General features: G+C 49.4%; 1 protein-coding gene across 1 annotated transcript in view; it reads left to right on the forward strand.

Annotated features, from left to right (window-relative positions):
* The window catches only part of nol6 (nucleolar protein 6 (RNA-associated)), a 28,132-nt gene extending 9,052 nt beyond the window's left edge, over positions 1-19,080 (forward strand). Inside the window, exons 12-26 of the mRNA XM_088630561.1 lie at positions 197-374; positions 1,754-1,876; positions 2,666-2,814; positions 2,952-3,027; positions 3,919-4,059; positions 5,167-5,284; positions 6,598-6,752; positions 7,442-7,605; positions 8,424-8,576; positions 8,855-8,952; positions 11,865-11,989; positions 12,093-12,182; positions 12,894-13,091; positions 17,021-17,122; positions 18,665-19,080. Of these exons, the coding sequence (XP_088486687.1) occupies positions 197-374; positions 1,754-1,876; positions 2,666-2,814; positions 2,952-3,027; positions 3,919-4,059; positions 5,167-5,284; positions 6,598-6,752; positions 7,442-7,605; positions 8,424-8,576; positions 8,855-8,952; positions 11,865-11,989; positions 12,093-12,182; positions 12,894-13,091; positions 17,021-17,122; positions 18,665-18,814 (2,020 nt within the window). The 3' untranslated portion in view covers positions 18,815-19,080. The remainder of the gene's footprint in view (positions 1-196; positions 375-1,753; positions 1,877-2,665; positions 2,815-2,951; positions 3,028-3,918; positions 4,060-5,166; positions 5,285-6,597; positions 6,753-7,441; positions 7,606-8,423; positions 8,577-8,854; positions 8,953-11,864; positions 11,990-12,092; positions 12,183-12,893; positions 13,092-17,020; positions 17,123-18,664) is intronic.
* The last annotated feature ends 2,820 nt before the right edge of the window (positions 19,081-21,900 follow it).

Below are 21,900 nucleotides of genomic sequence, written 5' to 3' on the forward strand. Positions count from 1 at the left end.
CCGTCTTCATTTTTCTCTTTTTTTCTTCTATTTGCCATTGATCTGTCCTCTGTTCCCCTGCTGTCCGTTCCTCCCTGATCCTCATTCCTTCCCTCCCTCTCGGCCTGCTCTCCTCTTTCTTTCCTCGCTCTCCATCTTTATCCTGTCTTCTGTCACCTCCTGTTTGTTTGACCTCTCTGTCCTCCCTGCCCCTCAGGCTGTGTGAGCTGGTGAAGCTGCAGTCAGCCTGTAAGAAGCTGGACCTGCTCGCTGAGCTCATGGACCACAGTGGGAACTATGTCATCACTGCGCTACCCTTCATTCTGTCCCTCCTGCAACGAGGGCTGGGAGAAAGGATCCGCCTGCTGACCCACTCGCTGCCTCCAGCCCCTGAGGTAAGCTGTCGAGAGCTCCTCTGACCCACGCCGTTTCTTCTTCCTTCCTGTGAGAATCCTTGGAAGCCTTCAGGGTGCTCCTGTGTATTTTGGTAGTGTCTGTCTTATCAGTCCCCATTCTCAGGATCAAAGGAATATCGTAAAGTGACAGGCTGTAAAACTGCATTTTTAAGATAGATTATAACAGGAGCACATTCAAGTAGCCATTCATAAAGTCTACACAAAAGACTTCACAGATTCACCCATCAGGGTGAAGCAGGTAGCACTACAGAGAAATGCATTAAAACAGAGCAGGAGGCACTGTTTTACACTATGAGTTATGGGTGCCTAAGACAAGCTACCCAGCCATGTCATTGAAATTGATACTATTGTTAATAGGATTAATTTGCTGATAAGAACAAAATTAGCGAGGTTGGCCTAATCTTCTTTCTTTTTCAAACTTTGTGCTCCTGTTTTTCAATCCAGATGACCTGGCCTGTAACAAAACATGCCTTAATGCTGTTGTGTGTTTTTTTTTTGCTATAGCAACCAGCTTTGGGTTGGATAAACAGCAGAGGCAGTGAACAGTGAACAAGTCTTTGTCAGGCAAAGGTTGTCGTTGTTGGCAGGCTAGACCCCTCAGCAGAAGGGTCTAGAGTTGTGCTCGGTTTCTGAAGGGGTTCGAGCCCATGGCCTGCCTGCAGTCCTCTGTACTGCACCCTCGACTGTGAAGAGCTCTGGGGTCCATAGCTGTGAGGGAAGGTGCTGGAAGGTTAATTTTATTTTGCGGTGATGTGGGATCACCGCTGTAATTAATTCTTGATACTTTTATATAGCGCTTTTCTGGACAGGTAATGGGGACTCCCCTCCACCACCACCAGTGTGTAGCCCCACCTGGGTGATGCAGTGCCAGTACACTCGCCACACACAGAGCGATGAGGCCTGTTCAGAGATGGGGATTATTAGGAGGCCATGACCGGAAAAGGCCAGGGGGAAATTTGGCCAGGACACCGGGGTTACACCCCTACTCTTTTCGAGAAACACCCTGGGATTTTTAATGACCACAGAGAGTCAGGACCTCGGTTTTACGTCTCATCCGAAGGACGGCGCCTGTTTACAGTATAGTGTCCCCATCACTACACTGGGGCATTAGGACCCACATGGACCGCAGGGTGAGCGCCCCCAGCTGACCCCACTAACACCTCTTCCAGCAGCAGCCTTAGTTTTTCCCAGGAGGTCTCCCATCCAGGTACTGACCAGGCTCACACCTGCTGAGCTCCAGTGGGCTGGCAGCTGGGGAGCTGCAGGGTGACATGGCTGCTGCACCAGGCAGGACTGCAAGCGGTGAATCTTGTCCTGTGTGCCTCGTTGTCCTGACCCTGTGTGTGTGGCTTTGGCAGTGGCCCGTGGACTGCGACCCTCCGAAGCACAAGGACCAGCCTGCGCTGTCCTTCGGCCTCCTGCTGAACCCCGAGCTCAACGCTGCCGTGCTGGAGAGAGGGCCTGCTGCCGACAGCCCCCAGGTACTGGCCGTCCTGTCGCACGTACTCGTTTGGCCAGGTCTTTTATCCGGGATGACTTGCAGTCCCTTCCATTCAAGACGCAGAGGGTGCAGATCACAGCAGCACAATAAACCCACAGAGAGCAGCAAGTGCAGCGTTAATTGAGTGCCGAGGTGTTTGGCAGTGCTATTCGACAGGCGGAAGTAGTACAATACGGGCAGTAAGTGAGGGTCACTCATGGGCCTGTGGGGCCAGGTGTATCTCGGAGAGATGAAAATATTGCTACTTATAATAAGAAGAGATGCTTTGAGGTTTCATCCAGAACACGGTGATTGAGCTATTGGTCCTGGTCCGACAGTGGCAGGTAGGTCTTCCCACCACCAGGGGGCAGCACGGAGAGCAGTGGGATCTCGGCAGTAGGCACTGGCAGGAGGCCCCAGGAACCGCATCTCCGTGCCCTAGTGGGGTCACGGGTCCTGACAGTGGAGAGTGAAACCAAGACTTTCAACTCCTTCCTTTCCATGGGCTCCACATGAAGAAGACAGCTGCCTTTCAGCAATTTTTGTTACCTTCAAAATGTCACTTTAGGGTGAAAATTCGATACTTCCAGCAGGTGTTAAATTGAATACTTGATGCGCCTCTGACTCCTATGGCATTCGATTCCAAATTTTAAGTGTTTCCAGTTCAGCGAAAGAGAACGGCGTCGTGCGTCATCGCGGCGGTGGGGATCTGGCCAGGGCGACGGTGCCCTGGTCTCCTCGCCCCCCCCGAGGACAGGAGGCTCACGGCGTGTCCGTCTCTCCTGCGCAGGCAGTGGAGTTCCGCCAGCTGTGGGGAGACCGCGCTGAGCTGCGCAGGTTCCAGGACGGCGCCATCTGCGAGGCCGTGCTGTGGGGCGGCACCTCTGCCTACGAGAAGCGGCTGGTCCCCAGAGACATCGTAGCGTACCTGCTGCAGCTGTGAGTCCGTCGGGCAGGGGGCGCTGTCGGCGTGCGAGCGAGAGGCAGTGCGTCCAGTGTGGACGCTTGCTGTGTGACGCTGGCTCCCCCGAGGGTGGGGCCCTAATGACTCTGCTGACTTTCGTTCTCTTCTCCAGCCATGCCGATATCCCAGAATCCTGTGTGCGCTATGTCGGAGGGCTGGTCGATGAGGTCATCAAAGTGGGACGTGAGGTAAGGGTACGCTTTTGAGTCCCGTGTGGCTTGCGCTGCCCTCTGTGTGAGGCTGAAATGTGCTTGTGGCAGAGACTCCAGTTCAGGGAAGCCCAGGGAGAATATGTGTAGCCTTTGAGGAGTGAGTGAGGAGGAGTGAGGGCTTCTGTCAGCAACTGAGACAATTTTAGGGTGGTGGGGTACATCCGATATAATCTGCTAGAGTAGCATTTACAGGTGCTGTACTGTATTGTCTCATTACTCTTATGCTCTGCTGTGCACTGCAGTCTGTGCTGTGATGTGAGTCATTGTACAGTTCAGTCATTTCAAGACAGTGATTCCTAGCCATTAGATTGATCCTTATAATGTTGGGATTTTACTTTTGATTTGAAAGTCTTTCTATGCTGAGTCTCCCTTCTCCCTGCTTAATTATTCTGTATCTCTGATGGGACCTGTGCCTCCTTAAGAGCTTATTCTTTCAGTGAATGATTTTCACCTTGTATGGTTTTCAGTTTGAAGACTCATTTGTCATACAGCTGGAAGTTTAAGGAGTCTGCATTCTTGGTACACACTGATAATAAAGTGTAAACTAGTGTGATTTAGGATATGAGAATAACCACACAGTGCCGGTAGGTTTGCAGGCAGAAAACTGCAAACAGCCCAGCGAATATTCATTTTGCCCGTCGTGCAGCTGGAGTCCACTAGAGGTCAGTGTGGTGTAAGGAATGAGGTTCAGGCAGTGGGGTCAGGTGTGGGGCTCAGGCCTTTTTGTTACTGTTAGGACTTCCCGGTCTCAAGAACCTGATCCTAGTTAACAGAACTAGTTTTTAATGGCCTTGTTCTCAGTGTTTTACAGTAAGTTTAAAGACGGTATCTAGATAAAGCGTGTGGGGACTCCTGTCTGTGTGTCAGCCCTGCATGACCGGTGAGGAGGACAGTCTGCGTGTGGTCCAGTCCTTTGACGATCTCAGCCGGAAGCTGTGGAGGCTGGAGGATTTGCCGCTGTCCGTGACTGCAGTCCAGGGAGCCCACCCTGCCCTCCGATGCACACAGGTCGCTGTCAGCGCTGTCCCTCTCTATACTGACCGCACTGTCCACACTGCCCTCTCTCTATACTGACCGCACTGTCCACACTGCCCCCTCTCTTTTCTGATCACACTGTCCACGCTGCCCTCTCTCTGTACTGACCACACTGTCCACGCTGTCCCTCTCTCTATACTGACCGCACTGTCCACGCTGTCCCTCTCTCTATACTGACCGCACTGTCCACGCTGTCCCTCTCTCTATACTGACCACACCGTCCACACTGCCCTCTCTCTTTTCTGATCACACTGTCCACGCTGCCCTCTCTCTGTACTGACCGCACTGTCCACGCTGTCCCTCTCTCTATACTGACCGCATTGTCCACGCTGTCCCTCTCTCTATACTGACCACACCGTCCACACTGCCCTCTCTATTTTCTGATCACACTGTCCCTCTCGCTATACTGACTGCACTGTTCGCACTGCCCTCTCTCTATACTGACCACACTGTACCTCTCTATATACATACCACACTGTCCACACTGCTCTCTTTCCATACTGACCACACTGTCCACGCTGTCCCTCTCTCTATACTGACCGCACTGTCTGTATTGTCCACACTATCCCTCATTCTAGACTGACCACATTGTCTGTGCTGTCCTCACGCTGTAAGTACTGACTGAACACACTGCGCTGGACTCCCCTGTCCACATAATCCCTCTTTCTGTTCTGTCCACACTGTCTGTGCTGTTTGAACTTGAGGACTCCACACGGTCAGTATGCACTGTCCACGCTGTATCTGTATACTGTACTTTTCCACATTGTGTCTGCACTCTGCTTGTTCACTCTAGGCTACATTCAGATTCAGGTCAAAGTCCTATGTCCCACGCTATGTTTAAAACATCATGATGCATATTGTTCTGGTTCAGTCCTGTCTGAATGACCACTGTCCTTCTTGTCTTATGTGGTAGTGGTGGGGTTTAAAACTGTAGTTGTGCCAGTGTGTGATGTTGAAGACAAGGGCTTCTAGAGCATGTTCCTTTCTGCATCTCTTATCTGAGCTCTGCCTTGCCTCTGCACCATGACCAACCTGTGTGACCTCTGACCTTTGACCCTTGTCACGTTCGGCGCACTCCAGGTATTCCCAGCCCTGCCTGTCAAAGTGGACTACTCTTTTTTCGAGAGACAGAAGAAGACCAATGCCCTCATCCCACTCGCAAGCAAGCCCTGTCCTGTGCACATCATGCCCATCAAAGGTACACCCTCTTTTTCTAAACACGGTCTCTGCCAGTTTGTCCACCATGACCGTGACGATGTGGGCTCCAGCCCTGTGCGATCACTGTTTTCGATAAATTAGGAAGTGCGAATTAAATTTTTTTTATATATGCTTTGCAGGTCTGGGATAAGAGTGTTACTCTTCAGTGCTCGAGAGCGAGATTGCAGAGAGGATGAAAGATTTCTGTAAATGTCTTGTTAATTGTTACCGCTTTGGCAACACTGTAATTCATCTGTCGTGCCCATAAAGCTGTTTGAATTGAATTGCCATTACACCTGGGGACACAGGTGTCTCCCAGATAGGAGGGCTGTGAGTTCACAGTGGAGGGGGTGTGCCACATATCCCATAATGCAGTTCACCTTCTTTACAACCCCCTGTTTGTAGGGGCTTTTAGGCTACTCCGATTTACCTTAGTGACTATGCTGGTTATCTTCATTTTCTTTTCCCATCCAATTACAAATTGTAGTACTCATGTTGCCTATCCAACAGGTGTTGAGTATGTTAAAACACTTTCAGTGATCTGTTAAATGTTAAAATAGTTCAGCTCTTTGTTAAAGAACTGCCTCCTGGTCTCAGCGTTAAGCACACGACTTCGTAGTCTCCACTGTTGTCCCCTGAATTGTGTTTCCCTGTGGATTCAGAAGAGACCTGTCCTACAATAATCCTGCACCAGAACTCTGTAAATGTACTCTTCTCACAGTTACGCAAAGCCTACATCATATATAATTACCCATCACCCCTTCGCGTTCGCACATAATCCCCTGAAAGCACCTGGCCAGCAACCGGTTCTACTTTATAGCGAGCCGATTGAGTACTTTTTATTGAGCGTGGGGTAAGAGAATTCCTCATTTTGTTAAGTCTATGTTGAGGCTCCGTTTGAAGACGGGAGCTGGGGGTCTCCACGCAGGGCGGGCGAGGGGCTCGGCGCTGGTGCCCACAGCTCGCCTGAGCACGCTCTTCAGGTCGGCCGCTTGGGAGCTCTGAGCTGCCGCTCTGTCGGGAGAGATGGATTGGGATCAATAAGACTGTATTGATCCCAAAGAGAAATTGAGGTGTTGCAGCAGCCCAGCCCAAGACGAGCAAAAACAGACATCAGAATAGACTAAAAATTAAAATAAAATAAGTACAGCAATACAAAATAGAGTAAGGTGTGTGCAAAATATGCTAATAGTCACTGTAAGACGATCAAATATGTGCAAAATGAGCAAAGGTATATACAGATTGGCGTCCTCCAGTGGTCGCGCAGTGTGTGGCAGGTGTTCTCACTGGCAGCCCCTCGCCCCTGTGTTGCAGTGGTCTGTCACATGGAGGGCAGTGGGAAGTGGCCGCAGGAGGCCCTGGCCATTCGCCACATCAAGGCGGCCTTCCACGTCCAGCTGGCAGCGCTGCTGAGGGCCCAGCACCAGCTCCCCTGCCAGCCCTCGCCCACCCACCTCGACGTCTACAAGGTACGCCCTCTGGTTCGTGTGGGAAGGTTAGTACTAAAACTCTGGGATTTGACGCAGCAGCCTGGTATTGATATCGCCGATTTCATCTTTCCGTTCCTGCTGTGGCATATTGAGGAGAGAATCTAGATTTTTGGCAGCCAGAATGCTTAAATATACATATCGCATCCTCATCTCCGAAATCAAATTTATTAGCAATGTACAAAACAGCAGTTCCATTAATAGGTTAGAAGTAGGTGGGTTAAAGGGCCTTTATCTCTGCCCTGTTTGTGCTCAGATGCCTCGAATGCAGGTTGACTGGACTGCCCTTGACTGCCCTTGACTGCCCTTGACTGCCCTTGACTGCCCTTGACTGCCCTTGACTGCCCTTGACTGCCCTTGACTGCCCTTGACTGCCCTTGACTGCCCTTGACTGTGCTGCTCTGTGCTGCACTTGACAGCCCTAGACTGCACTGCTCTGCGCTGCCCTTGACAGCCCTTGACAGCCCTTGACAGCCCTTGACTGTGCTGCTCTGTGCTGCTCTGGACAGCCCTAGACTGCACTGGGCTGCGCTGGACAGCACCGGGCTGCGCTGCTATGGCCTTCTCTGGACAGCTTTTGACTGCCCTGCACTGCCCTGCACTGCCCTGGGCTGCACTGGAAATCCCTGAGCTACACTGACTCTGGACGGGCTGGGCCGTGTGTCTTTCAGGACGGGCTGGTGTTCCGGGTGCAGGTGGCGTACCACAGGGAGCCGCAGGTCCTGAGGGAGACGGTCAGCCCCGAGGGGATGCTGCGTTACCGTGACAACGCGGAGGCCCAGCGTCTGGAGCTGGAGACGCTGCACCGGCCCTACCTGACCGGCACGCTGCACGGGTGAGACATATCCTGTCTCAGTTATGAGGAGACACCTGGGCCTCGTCAGGAGTGTGCGGGACGTCACTGAGCGACAGCACTGCTCCTCTGGTCACAGAGCCTGCAGGACGTCCAGTTTCCAAAGGGTCTGACAGCTGGGCTTGTCAGAGACAGGAGCACGACTGTAGGAGCTCAGTCTTCCTGTGGAATTGTGGGATTGATAGGAAGGCCTCTGGGATTGTGGGAGGCTCTGGCCAGAAAGCGATGTCAAATTTGCTGTGTATAGAAATTGCAGAAAGCAAAAAACGCTTGGTAATTAAAAAAACTTGTAGTAACATGTTCTTAAGAATTACTCTTTTACTCTTTGCTCTTTCTTTGGGGGAAGATATCAAACATTGTGAAAGAAGAACAATTAATATAAGAACCTGCAGTTTTTAAAAACTGGAACAGAACAAGCTGTTCTCCAGTAGGTGTACTAGAGGAATATTTTACTGCACTCTGTCTGCACGTCCAAATCGGGATGTGCCGGTTTTGGGTTCATCCTTTCAGGAATGCAGGGAAGAGGGAGAGTAGAGAGAGAAACTGATAGCCTGAAGTCGGGGTACAGTGGTGTAGCAGTCCCCACTGCTGCCTCAGCTTGTGTGGCGTTGGCACGCTCTCCCTGAGCTCGCTGGGGATCGTGCTGGGATCGTGCTCGGTTGGCCCGACCGGCTGTCCGGAATCGTCCCGGTTCAGCCTGTCCCCCACAAGGGTGGCAGCCGACCTCCCTGCCTGGGGCCTGGCCGCTAACTCTCCTCCTCCTCCTCCTCCTCCTCCTCCTCCGCTGCCTGTCCTGTCAGCCTCCAGCAGCAGCACCTGGCGTTCGGCGCGGCGTGTCGGCTGGCGAAGCGCTGGCTGGGAGCCCAGCTCTTCCTCGGGGAGCTCAGTGAGGACGCGGCCGACCTGCTGGTGGCCTCCGTCTTCCTGCGGCCTGCGCCCCACACGCCTCCTGGGTAACACTTTCCCTTTCTCCGTCTCTCCTGCGCCGCCCGCCCGCAGCTTCTCCTCCTTAGCCGCCTCCCCTCCTTCCTTCTCACTGCCGTCACACCAGAATCGCCGTCTCTCCGCCGTCTAACCTGGGCTCCTCTGCCCGGCCCTCCCTTTCCCTCTCTGCACTTGGCTCTCAATCCCTCTGGCTCGGCTTCTCTCTCCGCCTCTCGCTCGCTCGCTCCGGCTCCGCGGGGCTCTCAGCCTCTCTGACAGCCTCTCCCGCATGTCTTTCATCCCCCAGCTCCCCGCAGGTGGGCTTCCTTCGCTTCCTGTACATGCTGTCCACCTTCGACTGGAAGAACAGCCCCCTGGTTGTCAACCTCAACGGAGAGCTCACAGGTGAGCGCGTGGCGGGCGCTGGCCTGACTCGGGCGTCAGCAGCTTGAGGCAGCGCAGGGAAAGCCACAGAGGACAGGGCGGAGAGGGCAGTGGGAGGCTTTCTGAGTGGCGCAGAGCTCCAGGGGGATAGTGCCCTACAGCTGCAGGGACATCCTAGCTAAAAGGTGTCAGTACCAGTTGTCTAAATAATTATATAGCTAGGAACAGACAGACATTAAGATGAATCTTAAGATTTAGACTCAGCACATTCTTTCTGTTTTTTAAACATTTTAGCCAGCCAGTCACTACCCATGATACCCATGGTCTTGCTTGGCCACACCAGGCTCTCTTTGTGTGGCCTCTCTGGGCTGGGCTCAGGCAAGGGACACAGCATTCCAGAAAGAGCTCTGTAAAGCGGGCTTTAGGCAGAGGTGTACAGATGCGTGCTGCCATGCCTTGTAATGCAGGTACCAGCAGGAGCAATCTTGGAAAAATTTGATAAAGTCGCAAGGGATAGACCATAATGATGGGTGACTTCAGCTTCCATTGCACATAAAATCCAGACTGTCATAGTGTCCACAAGACACAAGGGAATGTACATGTATTGATTCTGTCTTTCCAGCCACGTAAGGACAGAGAAAGAAAGAGCAGAGAGGCCAACTGAGGGTTTGTGATAACAACATAGATACTTAATTGATCCCGTGACGGAAACTGCAGTGCAAAAGCAGCTTAGCACAGTCAACACAACACAGTGTAACGAAGTAATGCAACAGTACAATACATACAATACCGTCGGTACAGTCAGTGTGCACTAAAAACAAGTTGCTCACAGTACAGAATATACAAAAAACAGAACAGAAACAGAGTTTAATGTCTATTCCAACATGTCAATGTCAGTGCTGCCCCTGCCCTGACACACAGTGGATGCGTTGTACAGTCTTATGGCAGAAGGCAAGAATGACCTCCCTGTCGCACCATGATTGGATCAGTCTATTGCTGAACATGCTCTTCATTCTCAAAAGCATGTCACAGAGGGGGTGGGAGACATGGTCCATGATTAATTCGGACACCATTCTCCTCTCAGCAACTACCTCCAGGGGGTCCAGGTCAGACCCAATGACAGAGCTTGCTCTTCTGATGAGCTTGTTCATCCTGTTAGCATCCCCTGCTCTAATCCCAGAGCCACCAGCACGCTACCACTTAGAAAATGGCGATCGCCACAGCCGACTAATGGAACATATGGAACATCTTACTGCACACATTGAAGGACCTGAGCCTCCTCAAGAAGTTAAGTCGGCTCTGGCCCTTCTTGTAAATGGCCTCATACTGTCTTTTGAAGTGGTGCGTTACGTTGTGAGGCAGAGCCCACCCAGTGCTCTGCTTTCCAGTTTCTTATCAGTGAGGCAGAATTTCAGAGTCCTTAGAGGTAGACTAGGTTCACGTAGATACGGTCGCTGGTGGCACAGAGCAAACTCAGTGTAGAAATGATCAAATTGGAATGTTTCTGGTGTAATGGATCCCCTAAGAAAAGTAAAAAAGCACTCTATGAAGGAGCATGGCTTGGAACCAGCGCAAGTGTGCGCTCAGCTTCAAGGGCAGCGTTCCCACAGATCTCATGGGTCATGATAAATTCTTTGAACAAGCAGTGGTATCATTTGATAGGAGAAGAGCAAATGCTACAATATCTGTGTTTACCTGGAGCTTTTGGTAGTGTTCACATCAAAGATTGAAAACTGTTGGGAACAACAATTTAAATGCGCTAACCTGTAAACGCTCACAGAAGGCACCTGTAAGTAGTGAAGCCTGTCCCTGAGCTGAAGCAGGTCTTGGTGCTGTAACCACCAGTAAAGCTCTTTATGCTTTCTTGGAGAGTGCCACAGCTGTCTCTTTTGGGCACACTTGTGTTCCTGATTTAGGTGAACAATTTATACTGCAATCCTTTAGCACATCTGCATGCAGATAGGGGAGCAGCACAACTTGTAACAGCTGCAAATATGACATTTTTTCAGATCAGGCCCAGCACCTGGATATAGTAAATAGTAAATAACTGCATGGACGTAGCTGGATCATGCATTGTGTATATCCAGTAGATGGCAGGGTTGATGCAGGAGTAGATGGGGTGTAGACGACTGCAGGTTTTGTCCTTGGACCATGTGATGGGGCAATGAAACGGCATACCTGGCTGTGTAGCCCAGCGTGTGTTGTGGTCTAATTGTGGTCTGAAAGGCATGTCATACACAGGTTAAAGGAAACTAATCCCTTCCACCTTGAGCAGAGACGAGTGCACTGAGATTTGACTACCATTTGTGAAGGCTGTTGAAAAGTGTAAACCGGGGAAAATTGTAACTGGAAGCATGAAACTTGCACGCAGGGTCAGATGCGGATGTTCAGATCGGGTGCTTTTAGAACGTTGTTACATGACTTCTGTGAACGACAAAGGCATGATACTGCAGCCCAGTTTCTAGATCCCTCCAGACTTGGATGGGCGAGATTCTTGAGTCAGTTAAATACCAGCTGTCAAGTGAGCTAGTTCAGCTGACGAGCCTCCTGTTGTGTCCGATCACTGAGGATCTGAAGTTCTTGTCTGAGGAACTGCTGCCTCTTAACCTCAGAGCCCTTGTTTAATTGCATCTCAGGACCTCTGTGTGGTTTTCATATTCTACCCATGCTCACTTCAGTTTTATCTAAGCTCCCAAAGACGGGCAGCTTTGGGGGAAAGGAGTTAAAACCTGCGTTATTCCAGTACAACCAGGACCGGCTGTGGGCCTGTAGCATAACAACCAAACGCATTTGACAGGCTGAGTAGCCTCCTCTCCTCTTTTGTGACTGCTCTGATTCCCGCCTGAAAAGGTGGATTATTCCCCATGCTTAGTCTTAAGAATTATGACAGTGCTCGGGCACTGACGCCCTTTGCACCTCTATTTCCTAAACAGATGCCGATTTCACGCAGATTAAAAACGACTTCATTGCATCTCGCTCCTCTCTGCCTGTCATGTTCATCGCCACGCCCAAAGACAAGAACCTGTCTGTCTGGACCAAGGAGGGCCCTTCTGTACAGGTAACCGCTGCCTCTCCTCCTGAGACAAACTGTTGTCTGCATGTTTTTATGTGCCTCCAAGAGAGATATAGCCATGCAGTAAACCATCTTCCTGTCTGCCCAGGTCCTGCAGCACCTGATATTGGTGGCCGCGGAGAGCCTGAGGGTCCTCGAGACACAGTTGATGGACCCTACTCAGCCACAGGATGTCAAGGTAGGCACAGGCTGGGGTGTCCCTGAGTGTGCCTGTCTCTGCCGAATGATGTTCAGTTTATTGTCATGTGCACAAGTGCAATGAAATGATCATTTGCATGTATCCTCCCATACAAAGACATTAAGGAAACACCAAAAACATAAACACAGAGCAGCAGCAACAACAAGTTAAATAACATGCAACAACGTCATTGTGAGCCAGCGGTGGGGGTGGAGTTCAGTAATCATGGACTCTGTGATGTGGAGACAGTGATCAGTGAAAATGTCTGCTGCTCTCTGTCCCCTCCTCTCTCATGCTCACTTTCTCCCCCCTGATCTCTGTCAGTTTCACCCTCCAGCTGCCTGGTGCAGATTTAGATAGGAGTTGCCCCCTTGGCATGGCCATTTACAGCATTACCTGAATGGCAGCGTTAAGAAACGAGCAGAAAGACAAAGAATGAAACTACCCGTGCTGCTGGCACTAGTGATTGTTTATCTGGAGAATCTGTTTCAGAGAAGAGGACGAGTTCAATCCAGTTCGGGAAGGTGGCCGGTCTGTGCTTTGCGGATGCGGTTGCTCTGCTCTCTGTCCCTCGGGCAGGGCCGTTCTTTTTCTGTTTTGGGGGGAAAAACATCTCTCCGATGCCTTTAGCGCTCTTCCTCTTCCGCGGCCGTGCTTGACCACTCTTGTCCCCCCCTCGGGCCTGAATCCCACCCCTGCTCCTCTCCGCAGGTGGCTTTCCGCCCCCCTCTGGAGGCGTACGACGTCCTGATCCACCTGATCCCGAGGCAGGTGCCCGCTCACGGCCAGGCCATCGACACCCCCCACCCCATCTACAGCCGGGGCACCCTGCCCGCCTCTGCGCCCACTGGCCCGGCGCTGCCCGTCGTAGACTTCAACCCCGTAGACCGATACCTGGCGGAGCTCAGGGTAAGCAGACACTTCCCTGCAGGTGTGGCAGAGCCTGTCGGGGAAGTCTATGGCCAGTTTCTTAGTCTTATTTTCACATCTGATGGCAAATTCAGGACCTGGTGTGAGTTGTCACGTCTGATTTGGAGGAGATATAATTACCCGTTAAAAGGGGAGCTGCAGTCCTAATTTCTCAGATCGGTCATTAAATCCCGGTCCTAAAAAAAAATGAATTGACGGTATCGCAGAATTCGACGAATTTCAAAATAAGCACAAGCAAATCGTGGACTTTGTGTGAAAGTGCAGTGTGATCTCCATGTTGTCGCAAATCCCAGGTCTGGACTCGGGCGAGAGCGAGAGTTCATGCGAATTGCGGCGTGATGCTGCCCTTCCTGCTCACTAGTCACTGTAGTGACTGATGTAATATGATGTACAAGAGAAGGAGTACAGGTTGTGCAGCTGGCATTTCACAGAAAAGAACCGTGATCTGCTTGCAGAGTTTTAACAATTAATAGTATTTGTTGGCAAAACCGTCTGGAGGTCAAGAGCAATATTTCTATTGGATTATAAGAGATGTATTCCCCAGCCTGCTAGTGTACCATGAAACAGGGCCGCTTCGCCTCATTGGACGTTTTGTTGCCTCGTTCTAAATCGCAGACAGTGACTGCAATAGTTTGTTGTACACACCTGGAAATTGTCTATATTTCACTTTCAATGTGGGTTGAAATGAAGTCATCCCTACCAATTTTCTAACCCCAAAATATGAAGATAGTGCTGCAGTTTCCTGTTAAATGTCCCCTCTCTAGCATGAGCTCCTAGCAGTGTGTTCTGCTGTACTAACTGCTTTCATGTCCTTCCTCTTTGACCTTTGTGTTCACTGACAGTCTGTGGTCTGCCTCAGCGCAAGTGGAGTATTTCGGTTTGTAACTCTCAAACATGGTGGTAAAATACACGTTACAGTATTGGCAGTATATATTGCAATATATGCAATCATCTTGTCTCATGGTATGTTGGACGCAGTTGTCCGTCACCGGTTTTTACTTCCCCAGGCAAGTGGCAGGCCTTCAGTTTGAACCCTGGGCTCTGGGTGGGGTTCTCCCAGGGTACTTCTATGGTTTTGGCGTGAATATCATGCCCGCGTCTTGGGCGCGTGGGGCAGAAAATGTGTGTGTACGCGAGGGAAGTTACAAAACACTGGGTTTCATGCAGAAAGAATGTCAAGAAAAAACACAGCTATTTTTTTTACATTTTATTATGAAACAACTTTAATAAAAGAGGGATTGATTCAGGCAGAATCACATAGCTGACATTACCTGGCTCATGGAATCTGGGTTTTCTACGAATTGCTATGCTTTGTAGAGATAGTCATCTTTGCCTGAGTGGGAGGAATTTGTTTTTTTTTTTAAATAAATTCAGCTGCTTTTTGCACTGGAGAGGGTGGGCTCTGATCCTGCTTGTACCCCTGTGGTCAGAATTCACCAGCTCTTCCTTGTCTTTAACTACTTCCCCAAGCACAGCCAGTGGCGTTTTCTTGCAATTGCGTGTTTGTTGGGCGAATCCAGTAATTCATCTAGTCTTCTCTGTCACATTGTTTAGTCACAGATTGATAGATTTTAGTTTTTTTTAATGGTATTTTTCCTACATTTTGTTCAGGGCCATTTTCAAGGGTATCTCTTTCATTCTGTGGTGAGATATATGTGCAAAAGGCATTCATTCATTCATTCGGCGACCCTTAAGGATTTGGAAAACTCGCCGCATCTGGAAAACAACCATGAAGTAGCCGTTATACACCGGCAGCCCCACTTCACAGTGAAACGGGTGAAGCAGTGAGGAAGGAGGGTTTCCCAGTTCCTGCTCTCACTTGTATGTTGTGATGAGTGAAGGCATTCCACTCTCTACCAGTAAAAGAGAAAAGCTGGGCTCCACATAGACAGCAGCAGTGTCAGATGACATGACATGACTGGCCTGGTTTCCGGTCTGAAGCCTTAAGGTCCTTATCAAGCCACCCTAATAAGATCACCTTCAAAAATAATGAAGTACAGTTATTAACACAGCAGCACCTGGCGGTTAGGAACCATCCTCCAGTAATGCAGAGCAATTTTGGTTATCCTGCAGTTGATGCATTTTAAGACCAATCTTAAATCCTGCACTAGAAGGCTTTTCACTCTCACTGAAACACTGTGGAAGATGAGGGGCTATTAGACTAAAAATCACGACAATCATGCTCTTCTGCTGCGCCTGTGAATTTTTAATGTGTAGCAGCACAATGCCGGGAGGTGTGAACTCGGGCCCAGCCCATTGCCAATTTATGATATTTTAGTTTGAGCCCTCTGCGGAAAAGAGGGATTCAAAGTGCGATTCAAAACAACTTCCATGAGTACAAGCATGGCCAAAATAAACGGTATGTTTCTCCTGTGCCTCCAGAGGTAACCGGGTTTATGGGAAAACGCATCTGCCCTCTCTGACTTGCCGAGCCTTGTGGGGAAGCAGAGGATCTCGGCCCGTGGAAGGGTTGTGTAAAATCTGTCACTGTTGCCCGGGTGTGTGGAGGAGCTGTGGGGACGCGGACCACAGCAGGAAACTGCACCATACGAGCAGCTGCCTGGCTTCTCAATCTCTCCCTCCTCGGGCCTGTCACGGGAGGCAGCTCTTAGGAATGGCCCCACGGCGCTCTGTGGAAAAGTAAAAACAATAATGACCAAAAAGACAATAACCGAACAGGTGGAAGTCACATTTGATTAAAAATAACAGTGGTCTCCGTAAGCCTCTGAACTTTGCAGTAGCAGTTCATGGAGCCCGTGGTTCAGCTTTCACACCGCCTGAAAGGTTCTGACGCAGCAGGGATGACCCAGTGCTTTCAGTACTCCTTTCCTCGTGGCCTTGTTGTTAGCCTGTTGATCCCCAAACGTCAGGTCTTGTCAATTATCAGCAGCCATATCACCCTGCAGCTCACAGCTGGCAACCCACTGAAGCTCAGCAGGTGTGAGCCTGGTCAGTCCCTGGAGGGGAGACCTCCTGGGAAAAACTAAGGTTGCTGCTGGAAGAGGTGTTAGTGGGGCCAGCAGGGGGCGCTCACCCTGTGGTCCACGTGGGTCCTAATGCCCCAGTATAGTGATGGGGACACTGTACTGTAAACAGGTGCCGTCCTTCGGATGAGGCGTAAAACCGAGGTCCTGACTCTCTGTGGTCATTAAAAATCCCAGGGCGTTTCTCGCAAAGAGTAGGGGTGTAACCCCGGCATCCTGGCCAAATTTCCCATTGGCCCTTACCAATCATGGCCTCCTAATAACCCCCATCTATGAATTGGTTTCATTACTCTCTGCTCTCCTCCCCACTGAGAGCTGATGTGTGGTGAGCGTTCTGGCGCACTATGGCTGCCGTCGCATCATCCAGGTGGGGCTGCACATTGGTGGTGGTGGAGGGGAGACCCCATTACCTGTTAAGCGCTTTGAGTGGAGTGTCCAGAAAAGCGCTATATAAGTGTAAGCAATTATTATTATTATTATTATTAATATGGAGTCTCCAGTCTTCACTCCTGACAGTTTGTCCCATCCCAGGCTCTCTAACTGTTATTATGCTCGCGGGCAGTTTGCTCCAAATACACGCCGCTGTTTGAGTGAAGGAGTGCCAACTATTCCTACCTGTAGGCGGCACACTGGCTCTCAGATTCCACTCATGCCTTGTGGTCGCAGTTTTCTTGCTGAGCCTTTAAAGTAGTGGGCCTCCTGCAGGGATGTGCATACCTGAATCAGACCTCCAGCAAATCTCTTGTCTTCCAGGCGAAATTGGGTGGAGCTGTCTTGGACTCCTGTGTGTGTGTGTAGGGCCTGCCCTTCACTCATTCTTGACACTCCTCTTTGAACTCCTTCCAGAATATTTTCCGTCTCCTGTCCGAGTCTGCGGGGACATGGGATGCGCTAACCCCAGTGCTGCCGTTTCTCTTTTCCCAGGATGCCTTTGGGGAGTTGGCCTTGTTCTTGTGTGACCCCTACGGTGGCACGGTGATCGCGGTGCTGTGGAAACCCCAGGCTTTCGCACCTCAGCCCTTCAAGGTGAGAGCGCGGCATGCTGGGAGCACACGGCCTGCCCATGGGCACTTACACCACTGGGCACTGCAGCTACTGGACACAGCGAGGTCAAAGTGTTCTCATCAGCTTCATTTACACACGGCCTCTAATAACATGTGCCAGACACAGCAGGTGGCTCCAGTAAGAGTGTCACGTGCTGTAAGAATCAGGGTAAAATGAGTTAGACGCACAGACTGACTTGACCAACCATGAGAACTGGCACTTCAGAGACATTTCACTGTCCTGGTAAGAAAAGGGAAGAACAGACGCGTTTTGACTATGTATTCGATCAGAAACCTCTTTAAAAGCTGTTGTGTACTGAATGTTAATTCACTTTTTTTTCCCAATTCAAGCTTTATTGACCCCTAGTGGAAATTTGTTTTATGGCACAGTCAAACACAACACAATGACAAATACACATCATCAAAAGGGAAGAGAATACAGAAGTGTAACAGGAGAAAAGAAACAAGAGACAAGGTGGTTACATTGCTTTGTTTAAGAGTGTGATTGCAGTGGGAGTGAAAGATTTCCTGAGCCCGTTACAATTGCCGGTACTGATGTTGCCAAACCAACAGGAGAAGCAGTTTGTTAAGACACTTTCAATGAATGATTTGTAGATAGTTTTATCTTCCTTAAAGTAGCTGAGTTTTCAGTCTCTGTTGGCCTTTAGTAATGATTTAGGAAGAAATGGATCATACAACTCATAAATGAAATAAAAACAACACAGCGGGTAGTGTATAAATTATTACTGTGCAGAAACATCTGTCCTAAGAACATCTGTGCAATATTACCTGCTTTTCTGGAATGAATTTTATGTTTTTTGAAAGACTCACTCAGCTCAGATTTATTTTCACACTCCATCCAAATTCTTCATGAGAAAATAAGGTCCAGAAGGTTTAGGGTTTTAGTTTTAAAGGTGTTCAAACAAAAACAAGCCAGTCTGCTCAAAATAAAACTAAAGCACTTCTTAATATGAACAGTAGCATCTTGAGAGGTGGGGGGACTACCATCATCTGCTTCACTACACTTACTACTGTAGTTACTACTGCCCTAATTCACCCCACCTGACTACTCTCTTTATCTCTCCCAGTAACACGCCCTTAAATACACCACAACCCACCTGAAAGCTCATTTAATACAATCAGTGAATACTGGAGAAACTGTCCCAATTGAAATTATTTGTACATCTTTGAGGCTGTGTTTTTGGTGGTCACTGGTGGTAGGAGTGGGATTGCTACAGTCCTTTCATGGAACAACCTTCCTCAACAGTTATCTCTTCATAAGGTTAATGAATGCTGGCAGAATAAGAGCCAAAAGGTAGTTTTCCAGAATCTAATATACAGAGAGATTTCTTTACATACTGAACGGCCATGACTCACATAGTGGCCTGTATAGATTTAACAACTGATGTGCACACCGACTGTCACACCCTGGAACTGAGTGAGTGACCTGCAGTGACTAACGTGTTTGTGTTTATTTTTCTGAATAAGTACCCCGTCGGTGCTGATGTCTGGTTTTCTGTCTCAGACCTCCCTGACGAGCGCGCGCCGCGTGGAGGTGGTGGGAGGGGAAGCTCACACTGTGCCCAATGTGGAAGCCATCCTGGAGGACTTCCGGGTCATGGGGGCGGGGCTGGTGAAGGACGTGGAGGCACGCACGGAGAAGTGGGTCATCTGAAGACCTGTCCACACTGAGCACCATGAGGACAAGACAGACCCTGAGGCAGCACCAGTCCTCAGATCTCAGACCAGCACCAGATACCCAGAGATGCTCAAGAACTTCTGGGATATTTCTCTGGACTGTGCTGTCACACCGAGTTTCTTTCAGAGATGAAAGCCGGCCTGCTCTCTTTTGGTATCTGAAACTAACCTGTAGAACAAGTTCATAAATTATGGCTTTGTTTACACTTGTATTTTTTAATTAAAACAACGTGCTGAGCTTTTTGTCTTTCCAGTGTACAATGCTGTTGACTTTCAGGAAAATAAAAAAAAGCCCTTTACTGGTAGAGCTGACCGGAGTCTCTCCCGGGCTCTGTGTAATAGTGAGGGGAGAGTTCAGGGTTGGAGATGATCTCACAGGTCGGGCCCTCACTGACAAACATATTGCTTAATTCAGGGAAAACCTCCTTGCTGTAATATAAAACTGCAGTGTCTGCATTATTGGGTTGGGCTACACTGGCCTCTCCACGGGGTCCTGGCAGGGCTCCAGGAGGTACAGGGGCAGTGGAACACCGCAGTAATATGGCGAATCAGGACTGCAGAGCACGTGGCTGGTCTAGTACAGCAGCCAGTGCCTGGCAGGGCTGTGAACTAAGCACAGCGTCACGGGCTCCAGCAGGACGTTTGCACGCAGGACTGCAACGCGACCCAGAGGACCCAAGTGGGAACCTGCATGGCAGCTCGTTTAAAACTGAGAACAGGAGTCCTGTCTTTACACAAAGGGCTGTGGGAGTGTGGAGCAAGCTATCCAGTCAAGTTGTCGGAGCCGATACCCTGGCTTCCTTATATTTCTGCTGAAACGGCTGGAGGAGATCCTTATACCGGTTAGCAACCAGCCACCAAAAGGGCCTTCTCTTGGTTGTGACCTTTTGTTCTTTGTATTATTTTCTGCAGGACTTTTAGAAATGTACTAAGAATGGCTGCTACAAGATTCGCAGTGTGGAGCAATAGTGGCCTTTGTTTATCTATAGTTAATAAGTACCAGCAGGGAAGGTGCCATTTTTCATATAACCTTTTGCAGTTCTTGTGTAGCTATTCCATACTGCCATCTTGGAGCTCTGGTACACCAAAATGTAGTAAAATACGAATTACCTAGTGGAAGCAGTGACATCAAAGATCAGCTTTAATAGAATTAACCCTGCCCTCTCCTCTGCTTGTGGGAGTGTGTCGGTGTTGTGCCCCCCTCCCACAGTGACATTAGATACGCACTCATCCAGACCAATGCCAACGTGCAAGGGCACTGTGAGCTCACAGGTGGCCGCAGGAGATGTCCTCATCGGTGCGTGAGCTCGGGTCTGCTGTGGTCATGCGAGTGAGCCCGAGAGACAGGCCCTCAGGCAGAACCAGCAAATTCCTCGGTCTTGTGAAGGTTCACAGGGAAAAGACAACAGCTGTTTGACTGTAATGCATGTGGCACTCCACACCCCTTTGGAGAAAAGAAAAAACATTTTCACGCTGTGATACATTCCTGTAAACCCAGGAGAAATTACTCTGAACCAGCCTCTCGTTTCCCCAGGATTTAAGAAAGGTTACAGACAAAAGGAGACTTTGAACACTTTTGGTAGGAGCAGATTGACCCAAGGGTCTCATTCAGCTGTTTCTGAAGGAGGACAGGGGATCAGCTCAATTCACCAGGGAGGGAAGCACGGTGGAGGCTTATTGTTCCAGACTCTTGCTTATGATGAGGAATTAGTCATGAACCGATTTTACTGTGACCGTGTGGACATGTGGATCTTTGTTATTGTCAGCTCATGGAGAGCAACGCCCCCAGTCCTATTCACAGCAGCCTACAGTCTTGTTGTCTTGTAGAAATGTTTACTTTCTCAGAGGCCACAATGCCATTATGTGATTTAAAGAAAAAACATAAACATTTCCCCTATTTTCCTTATTGTCTCATTCGGTCTCCTCTCCCCGGCTTTAAATGGGTTGTGTTATGAATGGGTTGTGTTGAGGGTAAGAGCTTTGCTGTGTCACAGAGTCCACTGAGTTGGGGACAAAAGCATGTTCTGTGTCGATCACGAGGGGGGTCCAATTTCAAAACGTAAATCGGAACCACTGTACTGCAATTACGCAAGCTAAATGACCCACCCAAGCCTGTGGAAATCACTGCATCAGTATGATGAGAAGGGACACTGCGCTGTTGGAGGTGCCATCATTCAGATGAGACACTAAACGGAGATCCTGACTGCTTGATCATTAAAGACCCATGTTGCCAATGACATACTGTACGTAACCAGCCAGAACTTCCCCTTTTCTGTCCTTTCAATGGTTACACAAAAAGCTTTCGACCAGCTCAAGTGGGAATATCGTATTTATCATATAGGGCTGATCATTTTGATTTCATTAACCGAAATTCAGCAGTGATTTACATAGGCAAGAAGTATTTTTACCTAGTTAGCTATTTACAGGGACACCCAGTTTATCAAGGATGCCTCGTTTTTTTGGAGTATTTTTGGACTTAGCAGAAGTCAAACGTGGACATTTTTTAGAATCTGTTCAAGTAGGGAGCTGTGTCAAACTGCGCAGGCTGCAAAGGAGCAAGTGCAGGTTTATTCCACGCTGAAAAGAGAAGAAAGGAAACACAATGTTTCGGCTGTGGAGCCTTGTACTTCACACCTGAAAGCTCCACAGCCGAAACATTGTGTTTCCTTTCTTCTCTGTTCAGCAGGGAATAAACCTGCACTTATTCATATTTAGAATACTTTTTATTATTATATTTTATTAATATGATAATAATAAGCCACAGGTTATACTGTATAATATACTGTCTTTGACTCGGCTGTCTTGGTTGTGATGTAGATACTCTTGTTGATGAACTGGGGGAAACAGGAGAAAATTGCAGTAGCCTGGGGGAGGGGCTAAATTCTCTGCCCTTCAACTAGGATTACCCTGGTAAAGCGGCACAGTAATTTCACTTGTCATTTCAAACATTCTTTCTCAGCCCTGTTTCACTGTGCATTAAGCCCTGGACTGAGAATTCGGGGAGGAGGATCGCTTGGCTTTGAATGCAGTTCCAGTGGTGTTGGTTTCGTGAAGCAGATGGAG

The sequence above is a fragment of the Lepisosteus platostomus genome, chromosome 4 (assembly GCF_059453375.1).
Source record: "Lepisosteus platostomus isolate fLepPlt1 chromosome 4, fLepPlt1.hap1, whole genome shotgun sequence".
Classification (NCBI taxonomy): domain Eukaryota; kingdom Metazoa; phylum Chordata; class Actinopteri; order Semionotiformes; family Lepisosteidae; genus Lepisosteus; species Lepisosteus platostomus.